At 35.2% G+C, this 11466-nt stretch overlaps 1 protein-coding gene across 1 annotated transcript in view; it reads left to right on the top strand.

Annotated features, from left to right (window-relative positions):
- Positions 1–1928: 1928 nt before the first annotated feature.
- LOC106475521 (major facilitator superfamily domain-containing protein 12-like) overlaps positions 1929–11466 on the top strand; it is a 17924-nt gene continuing 8386 nt past the window's right edge. The window contains exons 1-3 of the mRNA XM_013936200.2: positions 1929–2041; positions 4781–4960; positions 10609–10697. Coding sequence (XP_013791654.2) covers positions 1937–2041; positions 4781–4960; positions 10609–10697 — 374 coding nt within the window. The 5' untranslated portion in view covers positions 1929–1936. The remainder of the gene's footprint in view (positions 2042–4780; positions 4961–10608; positions 10698–11466) is intronic.

Here is an 11466-nt window from a genome sequence, read left to right as displayed (position 1 = left end):
GACTGAAGAAGTTGATGATGGTGAAATGGAACCAGGTATATATACTAAATCAGAGCAGGAGAAAGACCAAGATTTGAAGCCAATAATTGATTTTCTAAAAGCAAGCATTTTGCGCCCTGCTTGGGAGAAGGTGTCTGGTTTAAGCTCTGTGACAAAGAACTATTGGGCACAATAGGACCAGTTGAAGCTTGAAGATGGTATTCTTCTCCAGAGATGGGAAAGTGACGACCTGGCAAACGGTTATACCGAGAAAGTTACGGGAAGTTGTGCTGCGTTAACCCCATGATACTTTAACAGGAGAACATCTCGGAGTTAAGAAAATATTGCGTCACCTACGACAGAGATTTTACTTGATAGGTATGAGGCAAGATGTGGAAGAATGGTACAGGACATGCAGTACAAGTTGTGCTAAAAGGGGACCTAAGCATAAGGGATGTGCTCCAATGAAGTTATATCAAGTTGGTGCACCAATGGAAAGACTAGCCGTTGACATTGCTGGTCCTTTGCCTCAAACTCGTGCTGGAAACAAGTACATTTGTGGGGTGATGGACTATTTCACTAAGTGGCCTGAAGCATATGCAATATCTTATGCAAGGCCATAACTTCGAATCAGCTTTGTTCCAAGAATGCTGCAAGTTGTTTGGCATACGAAAGACCAGGACAACGCCACTTCACCCACAGTCTGATGGGATGGTAGGAAAGTACAACTGGACACTGGGACAGGAATTGGCAAAGTTTTGTAATAGCCGACAAGATGACTGGGATGTCTTACTCCCTCCATTGTTGATGGCCTATTTGACAGCAGAGCATGAAGCCACTGAATACACTCCAGCAAAACTAACGTTTGGTCGGGAACTTCAGTTGCCAGTGGACCTGATAACAGGACACCCATCTTACGAAGAGTTGCCTGAAAATGTGTCAGAATTCGTGAAAGTGTTATCTGATAGGATGGATAATATTCACCATCAAGTGCGTTCAAACTTGAAAACGTCTGCTGATTCGATGAAGTTATCTTATGATAAGAGATCTACTGAAGTCAGCTTTGTACCAGGAGACAAGGTGTGATTGTATAATCTCAGGAAGTCCCCTAAGCTGTCTTCTCCATGGGAAGTCCCATATGACATAGTGGATCGTCTCTCAGACGTGACTTTCCAGATAAAATGTGGTCGGTGAGGTAAGCCAAAGGTGGTGCATGCCAACAGGCTTTGGCATTATCATGGTCCAGGACATTTCAGTTGGGATAAAGTGAACAATGGAACAAATGACGCTGCTGAAGACGTGTCACCTGAAAACGCCACTGTCGAAGAAGAAACTCGATTCGGTTTTGAGAAGGGAAACAGCGAAGCCTTTGATGAAGTTACTACCACTGATGTGACTGTTACCAATGATAGGACGTTTCCCGATGAAGCAGATGAACCCCACATGAAGCAGAAACCAACGAGATGAGACCAGTATGGAAAAATATATGAAGCGTAAAATTAAGAGACTTTGTTGAATTTTGATTTTGTCTTTGTAAATTCTGTACATTTAACTAAGTTATTGTTTATTGGTTTAATGTAAGTGGCTATTGCTCGGGACGAACAATACTAAGGAAGGGGCAGTGTTACGACAGCGGAGGTCACGTGACCCTTGTAACATTCATGAAACCTCGAGAGGTTACTAGATATGTGGTATTCTTGTATATAAGCCGCCACAAACTGACGGCAACAATGGGTAATCGAACTGCGGACAGAGAGAGACGTGTTGTTGAGCACGTGAGACGTTCGTTGTGAATTACAGCGTGACTGTGGAAATTAAGTGTATTGCAAAGTTGTATTTAGAAAGAATAAACCAGTTTTATTTAAGAAAGGACTTGTATTGCTAATGTTTCTTCGGAAAGAAATTATACGGAAAATTAACTAACGAAGGGAGGCGTAACAACAATAAAAAGCATAAAATGGTTACAAGGTCGATCTTTTGTTTCGAGCCGAGCCGCAGTGAAGAAAAGATAGCTTATCTTGTTTCGAAGATTAGTCAAACTAGTTGCATGAAATCATTACAGGTATTCTTGCCCCCTATCATCGACAGTATAAGGTATTTGATTATAACTGTGTTAAACTGTACATTTTCATTCCTTTTAGTTAATGGTCTAAATATCAAAGCTAAATTTTTATTCAAATTATTTAACTCTAAGAGGCATCTCCTGTTAGTGAATTCTAAATTTTGGCTGTTGTATCCTTTTGTTGTAAGCTATATTTTCAATGCTTTAATTTATGTTAGCTGGAAAACACATTATGGTAGGATCGAGTAATTTATAAAAGTTGGCTCAGAATACCTAATATTCTAAGTTTGATCTCTATAATCTAGTAAATTCGAGGAGTATCGAGAGACTATATTAGATTGAAAGTACAAGAATCATGACTCTGAAGCACTGAGTCGGTTTTGATTTCTGTTAGTATACCACCAATCAGTCTGTGAAGATTTGGTTTTAGTGAATTATTTGGATCTGTATTAGGTAAAGCGTTTATTTAGTTACCTGAGTGATAAAGCATGAAATTGTACAGATAAGTTTATTTTTACGTTAGTTGTAATATATTTAGCATGGTACTTCCATTTGAACATCATTTGTAAACTTAGGCCTATAAGTTACAATAACACACAAGTGAAGTCAGCTTGTAGAAACATCATGGAAGAAATAATCTATTTTGTTATTGTTAAGTGGACTGGACTTGGTCTTATTTTCACTAAATAATTTAAAAGAACCCACCCAACAAAAGAATAAAGTTATAACGTTGGTGTTAGAAGTTGGATTATTTTATGGCAGTAAAATGTATTTCTGAATACACTTGTGGTTGAATATCACATGTTTAAGATGACGAACATATGGTCAAAATGTGAGATCAAAGTGTGACTAGAAATGATGAAATTATTAAAAGAGAGTGAAAAGAAAGTGACAGTTTGAGTAAATAATGTCTACAGTATCTACAGCTGTGTTCCTTGCTCTTTACGATCCCTTATTTGAAGGTTTTTAAATTCCTAATGTTTTATTATCTTGTTTGCTGGCCTTTTTATGCTCAACTATGGGCAAAGGATTACTTGTTATGTTAGCTAACTTTATACATTGTAATGATAATAAACATAGCTTGTTTCTAGCTGATACAGTTTCATGATTATTTACTGTAGCTATTGACTATTTGATTACATTAGTTCGAGGTATAAAATGTTAAGTTGCAGCTGGAGATTGTCATGGAGATTTGTTTGAGAATATAGAGATAATTTATAGTTTCTGTGTAACTAAATTCTCTATATATATAATGCATAGCAAGGGGCAAATATATGCCTATACTCAGACATAATCCCCAGTAAGCACGTATAAAATGTTACCAGCAGAAAAGCAGCCTTTTCAAATACAATATATACATCTAATACATCACTTTAAATAAACCTTCGTGTCTTATAAAGTATTTATTCTTATGAATGTGTCTATTAAAATTTATATTATGTGTATTTATTTATTTTTTACTCCTTCACTTCATACATAATGTAGGGTTTGGCTTTCTAAAGACACCAGTTGTATAGTTTACAAAGCATTGAGTATCTACATGCTACAGTTATCTAATGCTCATCTATTATTGGCTGGTAATTCCTGTTTCAGCCTGTATTTAAGCTTCTTAAGGAACAGATATTTGTAAAAAAGCTAACTTGAAGGGGTAATGATAACATCATTTACACTAGAATTATGTTTCTTAGCTTATGTAAAATATAGAAGAAACAAATCGATTTTTCAATACCTCTACGACCTTCAAAGTACCTTATTTAGTATTCTACAAAAGGTTTGGGTGCAGTATACCAAGCCATTTTTATTGTAGGCTTGCAAGAAAATATTAATAATAATAATAAGAATTACAAATGGGCCGTTTTGAGCGGATTTTCTTTTACTTGTATGTCTAATGTGTGCTTTTTTGTGCATTTGTATATGTGTACAGCCTTAGCAGTTAATAGTAAAGGTTTTAAAGTGTTGCTTGAACTGAATCTTTACTGTTTAAGGTGCTTTTTGCCCTAACGTTCTATTAGGGTTCTGTGCAATTCCTTGTGATTCCTATTATGAACCACTGTTGTGGTTCATGATAATAATCCAGTAACAATAATGACAAGGGATAATGGAAAAATTCAAAGAAATTAGTTTCAGTCAGAAACACTGACGGGCATGATATTGTTAAATAGTAATGAGGGGACGAGGTTACCAGTGCCTGAAATACCATATGTTCAGTGACAGCCCACTATTAGAGGTGCAAATATTTCGTAGATTGAACTAATTCTTTAAATTTTTTTTCTCTATTTGACATTTTGACGTTGACTACAATAAGGATGGGAATTAACTGTTTCTTGTACCTTTATTTTTACTTCTCATCGCCTAAAACAAGCTTGTTTGATGTATTGTCGGAAAACGCCAGAAGAGGAAACGTTCGCTTTTAGGGAACTGCGTGTTTTTAGTCTACTTAGAACTGTGAATTATGATATGTACGAGTACCAACAGAGAAAACAGCATGAGAAATGTTCATGAAGTTTAACATTATTTCAAAAATTATATAATTTAACGTTTTTCATCTCTATCTGTTTTTTATTTGATGTTTAGTCTAAAACTTGTTTTTTTAATAATTTATTACTTTCTATGTAACATAATATGAACTTTGTTTAGGTTTCTTACTTTGAAATGTTAGAACGTTTTGGTTTCTTACTTTAAATACCAGAACGTTTAGGTTTATTTCTTCCAAAATGACAGAATCTTTACTTTGGATAGATTTCGTATCTAATTGGAACATTTCTGGGAATGGTAGCATGTGCTTGGATATACATAGGACAAGGACCTCATTACTGTACCCAGGAAATATATGGAGTGGCGGTGCTACTTGGAGCTGCTTCATCCATCATAGTTATTTGTTCACTGTCCTTTGTTCCTGATCTAGTAGGGACAAATGTGGTGAGTAATTAGTCTTTTCTTTCTCAATTGCTAGAGATCAGTATAGTAAGTAGTTATTGTAATCTATGTGCAAAACCACTTTGTTCTTCATATAGTAGAAAACAATGAGTTAAAAGCTGGTTTTTGTCCCTTGATCCACTAGACAAATCTGTGGTGCGAAACTGCTTTTATGCCCCTGGTGGGACAGTGGTAAGTTTACAGACTTACAGCGCTAAAATCTAGGGTTTTATTTCCAGCAGTGGACACAACAGATAGACCAATGTGGCTTTTCTATAAGAAAACAAACAAGCACATGAGCCAGTAGGGTTACAAGGAATTATTTTTTTACTTCTTGATCTGCTAGAGAAACGTGTGGTGCGGTTTTATGTTTATCATCTAATAGGATACAACAAGATGAATAACTGTTGTTGTTTTTCCTTCATTTTTATCTGTTGGGACAAATATGATGAGAAACCAATCTTTTGCTTCTGACTTAACGTATGCCAGAATTGGTATGTACCTTTCCTTTGTTTTTGATCTAGTAAGAAGTAATGTAATGAGAAATTGGCGAGGACCGATGTTGTCATTCAGAACTAAACAAATCTGTGAGTAATCAATGTTTGGTTCCTGAATCAGTTTTGAATAAGTGGTGAGTAATAGGTTTGATCTAATATAAACTATCGAGTAGTTAATTTCTCATCGCTTTGTAAGTAATGTGGTATGTGGCATATAGTTTTTCTTGGTCTAGTAGAAGCAGCTGTTTAAAGTGGCATGTCTTCTGCTCTGAATACTAAGAGTGCCAGTACCCATCCTAAAATAAATATTTTCTAGGGATTTTCTCCCTCACCTGAGTATAAATTATGAAAACAATGACCTTGAAAATATAAAATTTGTTTTTCTTATAGCACTTTTATTACACACTATTTATTATTACATTATTATTTATCATTACATTATGAAAACTGCAATATTCTTCCAAGATTTCACTTTCGTAACTCGTATCACTTTGATTAAGCCTAAACTTGTTCTTCCTCTTAATTTTAAAAACAACACTAGCAGTCTATTTAATTTTAAAAATAGCAAAACATACCCCCCTCACCTTTCCATTTCTGATGAGGAGTCTTGAAGTTAAAATCTACTCAGTGTAATAGATTCACTTGCTTTGATCTGCATAGTTTTTGGAAGTCTGGAACCACCGAAGAAAGATAAAATCTCAGGTCTGGTTTGGCATTGAATCTCCTTCGGTATTTGGTTTTCAGATGTGCATACGAGGAAAATACTTTCTCACATAAGTATGTTGTTGAAAACAGTAACAAAACTGCAGTAGCTTTTTCTGTCAGCAGAGGGTACTATTTTCTTAGACTCGGCCAAAAGTTGATCATTGACAAACTTCTGAAACTTTTTTTAGTTCATACTCACAGGAGATCTCAATCAATTTATCTTTTTCCTCTGTGCTCAATATCTGTTATGAGAAAGTGGTATCGTCAAAGGGGTTGCAAATCCAGTCATCATCTTACATAGCTGGAAGGTATTTCCTGAATATTGTGTAACGTCCTTTTAGGTGCACAGTTATGTTGGTTTTATTGCACTGATCCAGCCGAAGCTCATTTTCTTCCAGAAGTCATGAAGAGTACTGAAACACTCAGTTTGGTTGTTTTCCAAACACATTTCCCACAACTGCAACTTTTTTATCATAGTTTCATTGATCCTTAGAAAATGTCTGCTAAGTAAGCTAGACTCTGGAGTTAGACATGATTTTCCATACAGCTGATGAGGTGGAAGGATTTCCACTCTATGCTCAAACAAGCGCACAAGGATTTTGTCCCGTGAGTACCATATAACTTCGGTATGGAACAACAGACAATTGTGTGCCTAATCCATTTCTTTACAAAGTAGCTGCAATATTATGAAATTTGTTAGCCGTGATTTTATCAAATTCACTATTTTCACTGCATTGTCCAGCACTTCCTGCAGTCCCTCGGGCATGCGTTTTGCCGCGAGAGCTTGTCAATGGATGAGGCAATGAGCCCAAGAGACGTTTGATACAACCGTTTTTGTTTGAGCTACAAATACGGTATACTTCCCCACCACTGATGTGGTCCTATCAATGCAGATGTCTAGGCAACGGTATTAGTTTATTTTAGTGTCTTAAAAATACGTATTAGTCAAAGTATGTTAATTTCAGTAGATGGCAAAACAACAAGTCTTCTTCAACCATACCTTCATTCATAATGTACGAACACTAGCAACACTAGTTGATTCATCCAACTGTATAACATAATATGGACTATTTTTCACTATCTGTACTATTGTGGTCTCTACATCACTTGACATATCATTAATTCTCCACAACAATGTATTATTGAACAAAGGTATTACGTCAATCTTTTTTGCAGCCTTTTCTCCGAACATGCAATGAATTATGTCTTTTATACATGGACCAATCAAGCTCTCTGCTATAGTATGGGCTCCTGAAGTTTTTGCTACTCGGTAGGTCTTCTGGTTGGTGTGATGAGTCTTGTGTGTTAGCATAGTGTACGGTGTTTGTCACTCTCACTTTCAGCTTTTGCTGCTGGCTAGCAGTTTCTGTGAAAAGGAGAGCCGAGTGAGTATGTTTCTCTCTGCCAGTACACAGTCTCCATCAGCAAGCCCTATGTAGTGCCTCCCTAGTGGCGACACTGAGTGGCTGAGCAGTCCTCTTTAGGATTGCATTGCTCACCTCCGTAGAATGAGGAAAGGGCTAGAAAAGGTGCCATAAAAACTGCCTGCTTCACACCAACCTGGGAAGCATACCGTGGTTGGAAAGGATCTCTTACCAGCAGTTGAAACAACAAAACTAAAATAAAGGTGACCCCTGTAACTTTTGCCGCATGGAATGTGTGCACTCCAATGGACAGTGGACAGTGCACAAGCTGACAGACCAGAGAGGAGAACTGATCTGGTCGGCAGAGAGCTCGCAAGATACAGCATTGACATAGCACCCCTCAGCGAGACTAGCATTGCTGAAAAAGGACAACTTACAGAAGTAGGGGCAGGTTCACATTCTTTTGGAGAAGCCATGTCAAAGAAGACCAACGTGAAGCTGGTGTTCGCTTTGCAATCAAGAATAATCTGGTAAGCAAGCCTTCCAAAGGATGTGAATGATCGCCTCATGATACCCACCACTACTAGGCAAAAAGCATCATTAGCTGCTATGCCCTAACAATGGCCAATCCTTACGATGTTAAAGAGAAATTCTATGAAAATCTCCGCGGTCTGACAACTTCAACATCCAAGTCAGGCAAACTAATCATACTCGGTGACTTCAATGCTCGAGTTGGCACTGACTACGAAACCTGGGAAGGAATCATTGGCAAAAATGGAGTAGGGAATTGTAAAATAAATGGTCTCGTACTCCTGCAGTTTTGTGCTGAACACCAACATGGTCTTCCATCTGCCACCTCGCAACAAGACATCTTGGATTCATCCTTGCTCCAAGCATTGGCATCTCATTGACTATGGCATTGTCAGGAGAGGGATCAGCAGGATGTTCGGGTGACCAAGAGCATGTGTGGTGCTAACTGCTGGACTGACCACCAACTCATCATCTCCAAGATGTATATCAAAATCAAACTTCAGAGACGCCTCCAGGAAAAGAAAACTGCCAAGAGCTTGAAAACTGCAAAACTCAAATTGCTAAACATCAAACAACAGTTTAATGACAAGCATTCAAGCACTCTTGAGACCCCTTAGACAAGATCGAAGAAAACTGGGCCTCCTTTCGTGACACTGTGTAATCCACAGCTCTCGAACTTCTCGGTCCAACCAAACACAAACATCAAGATTGGTTTGATGAGAACAACAAGGATATCACGAGACTGTTCGAGGAGAAACATAAGCTACATAGAATACCTAAATGTCAATTCCACTATACAAAGGTTTCTTACCTTTGTATATATTTAATCTAACCTATATAAAAGACAGTGTGTGTCATGCTTGATTTATTGAAATAGGAATAGTCATGAAGGAACGATGTTCCATATAAAAGTGTTTGGAAGAAAAAGAAGAAACCATAGAAAAACAGTATATCACTCTACGGAGACATAATAATTCAATCTTAAGCAATGAAATTGAAATTACTTCTGAAGTACTCCAGAAATCAGTTTTCGATTAGTTATTATGTTAACTTGATTTAAATTATTTCCGTGAAATTAAATTGAATGGATAAATAACTAGTTTTGCAGATGATTCAGTATTAAGTTATAAAGGAAATTATCATAATGATGTCACCAAAGAAAACAAATAATGACTTGAAATATATGAAGAAATGGTTTAATAAAAACTTATGGTTAAATGCTAAGAAAAAACAGTTTATTTGAGATTTTCTTTAAAAAATTAACAAATAATTAAAAATATTATATCATCTGTAGATGTAAGTTTTAGGTAGTAAAAATATTGAAAACAATTAATTCTACTTTACAGAAACCTGAATATGTTTAATATCTTGGGAAAATAATTCGTCATAGGTTTAATTAGAAAGAAAAATTAATGTAAAATAACTTACATTTATTGCAATAAGATTTTATTATTTGAAAAACCTATTGTTTTTTCATGAAATGAAAAATATATATATTATGACTGGTTTTATTCTTTATCCTACAGCATGATATAACCTTCTAGGGAGATATGTAATAAATTTAAGAGCTTTAATACAGTTAAAAAGAATATTATAAGATATATGTTGTCATTATTATAGTATGATAATACAAAATTGAATTTCAAATTTATTACCATTACGCAAAGTACCTATTCATAAAATATTAAATAAATTTAGCAAAGATGTATACAATTGACAAAAAAGTAAAAATCATTATATGAACAAGAACTGAAAATGAAAACATAATTATTTAGAAAGATCACTTGCAACAAACACCAAATCTTTATATTGAAATAAGATCACTACTTAATGGTAAAATGGAAATATGTATATATATATATATATACATATATATGTGTATGAAATTACTATTAAGAAAATGGCTAAGTAATGATGATACACTTGGATATATATGAATGTAAAATGAGACGATATGAATACTTAAAATGTTATGAGTATTTAAAATGTAAGCTATTATATACTAAGTATTGTTTACTGAGAATCTTGTATATTCGATATTTATGTGTAATTACTAATGCATTTTTTAGTATCACTAATAATTTATACTTAACTTAATGAAGTAAACATGATTCACATTTGAATTAATATCCTGGATCAGGTTAATAAAAACATCCTGAAATAGGGCAAATTTCCACTTTCTTTTGTATAGATTTCTGACTGAATTTAAAGCAAGTACTTAATGAGTTAAATGTGTCAATTATTACTTCCCACAAACCAGGGTATGCAATTATCATTCAATGAGGTCATTAGGAATTTAATAACAAAAGAAAGAAGGAAGGGGAACATTATCTACTGTTGTCCTTTACACAATTTTTGCTAGTATATTAGTTAGAATATTAGTTTATTTTCTATTGTAACAATAATGAGTTAAAAATATATAGAAAACACGCAGTCTTATCCACTAAATCTAGTAATTATTAACCTAATATTTGTAAAAATAACAGAGGTTTTCTTGAGAAGAATGTGATTTGTTGATTATATTTTATGATGTTTATTTATTTACGTATTTTAGGAAAGTGGGGCCTTGGTGTACGGATTTATTAGTTTTTCCGACAAACTTGCTAATGGAGTGGGCATTTTATTTGTACAACACCTGCATTCGTAAGTTATTATGAAATTTTTTATGATTACACTGTGTTATTTTGCGCTAAGTGTTTAGTATAGTACCAGAAATAACTGTAACTTCTTTCTTTAGATAATAAACATTTTGCATATTACATGTAAGAGAAACAAATCTCCTGTCTGCTTAACGGGAAAGTTTAGACTGCATTACAAGTGCCCACCAGTGGCACAGCAGTATGTCTGCAGTCTCACAACGCTAGAAGCACAGATAGCGCATTGTGTAGTTTTGTGCTTAACTACAAACAAACAAAGCGAACAGTACTGACGGTCGGTAAAGTGTGTGAATAACTATGATTTATAGCGTGTATTATAAAACTTGTAAGTTTAAAGTGACGAGAAACGTATTAACTGTGGAATTACGGTATACTAAAAGTTTGTGTCGAGGAAGAATAAACTGGTTTAATAAAGAAAGGACTTGTATCGCTGAAGTTTTTCGAAAGAATTTCTACCAGAAATTAAAAAACAAGCAGATACATAACAAACTGGTGTCAGAGAGTGGGACTAAAAAAAAAGATGGAAACGAGAAATGGCAAATCAAACTACGACTTAGAAGATTTGATGCCAGCAATACAAGAATGACAGAAGATACAAGAAGCGAGACCACATCAGTGGCAAGAAAACCCGCAACAGTGGCAGCTCGAACAGCAAAATAAACAAGAGAGATTACAGCAGTTGTTGGAAGAAAGAGAAAAGAAACAAGAAAAGAGACTACAGCAGTGGTTGGAGGAGAAAGAAAAGAAACAAGAAA

Source organism: Limulus polyphemus, unplaced genomic scaffold (assembly GCF_000517525.1).
Source record: "Limulus polyphemus unplaced genomic scaffold, Limulus_polyphemus-2.1.2 Scaffold8710, whole genome shotgun sequence".
Taxonomy (NCBI): domain Eukaryota; kingdom Metazoa; phylum Arthropoda; class Merostomata; order Xiphosura; family Limulidae; genus Limulus; species Limulus polyphemus.
This window is presented reverse-complemented; position numbering and strand designations above follow the sequence as displayed.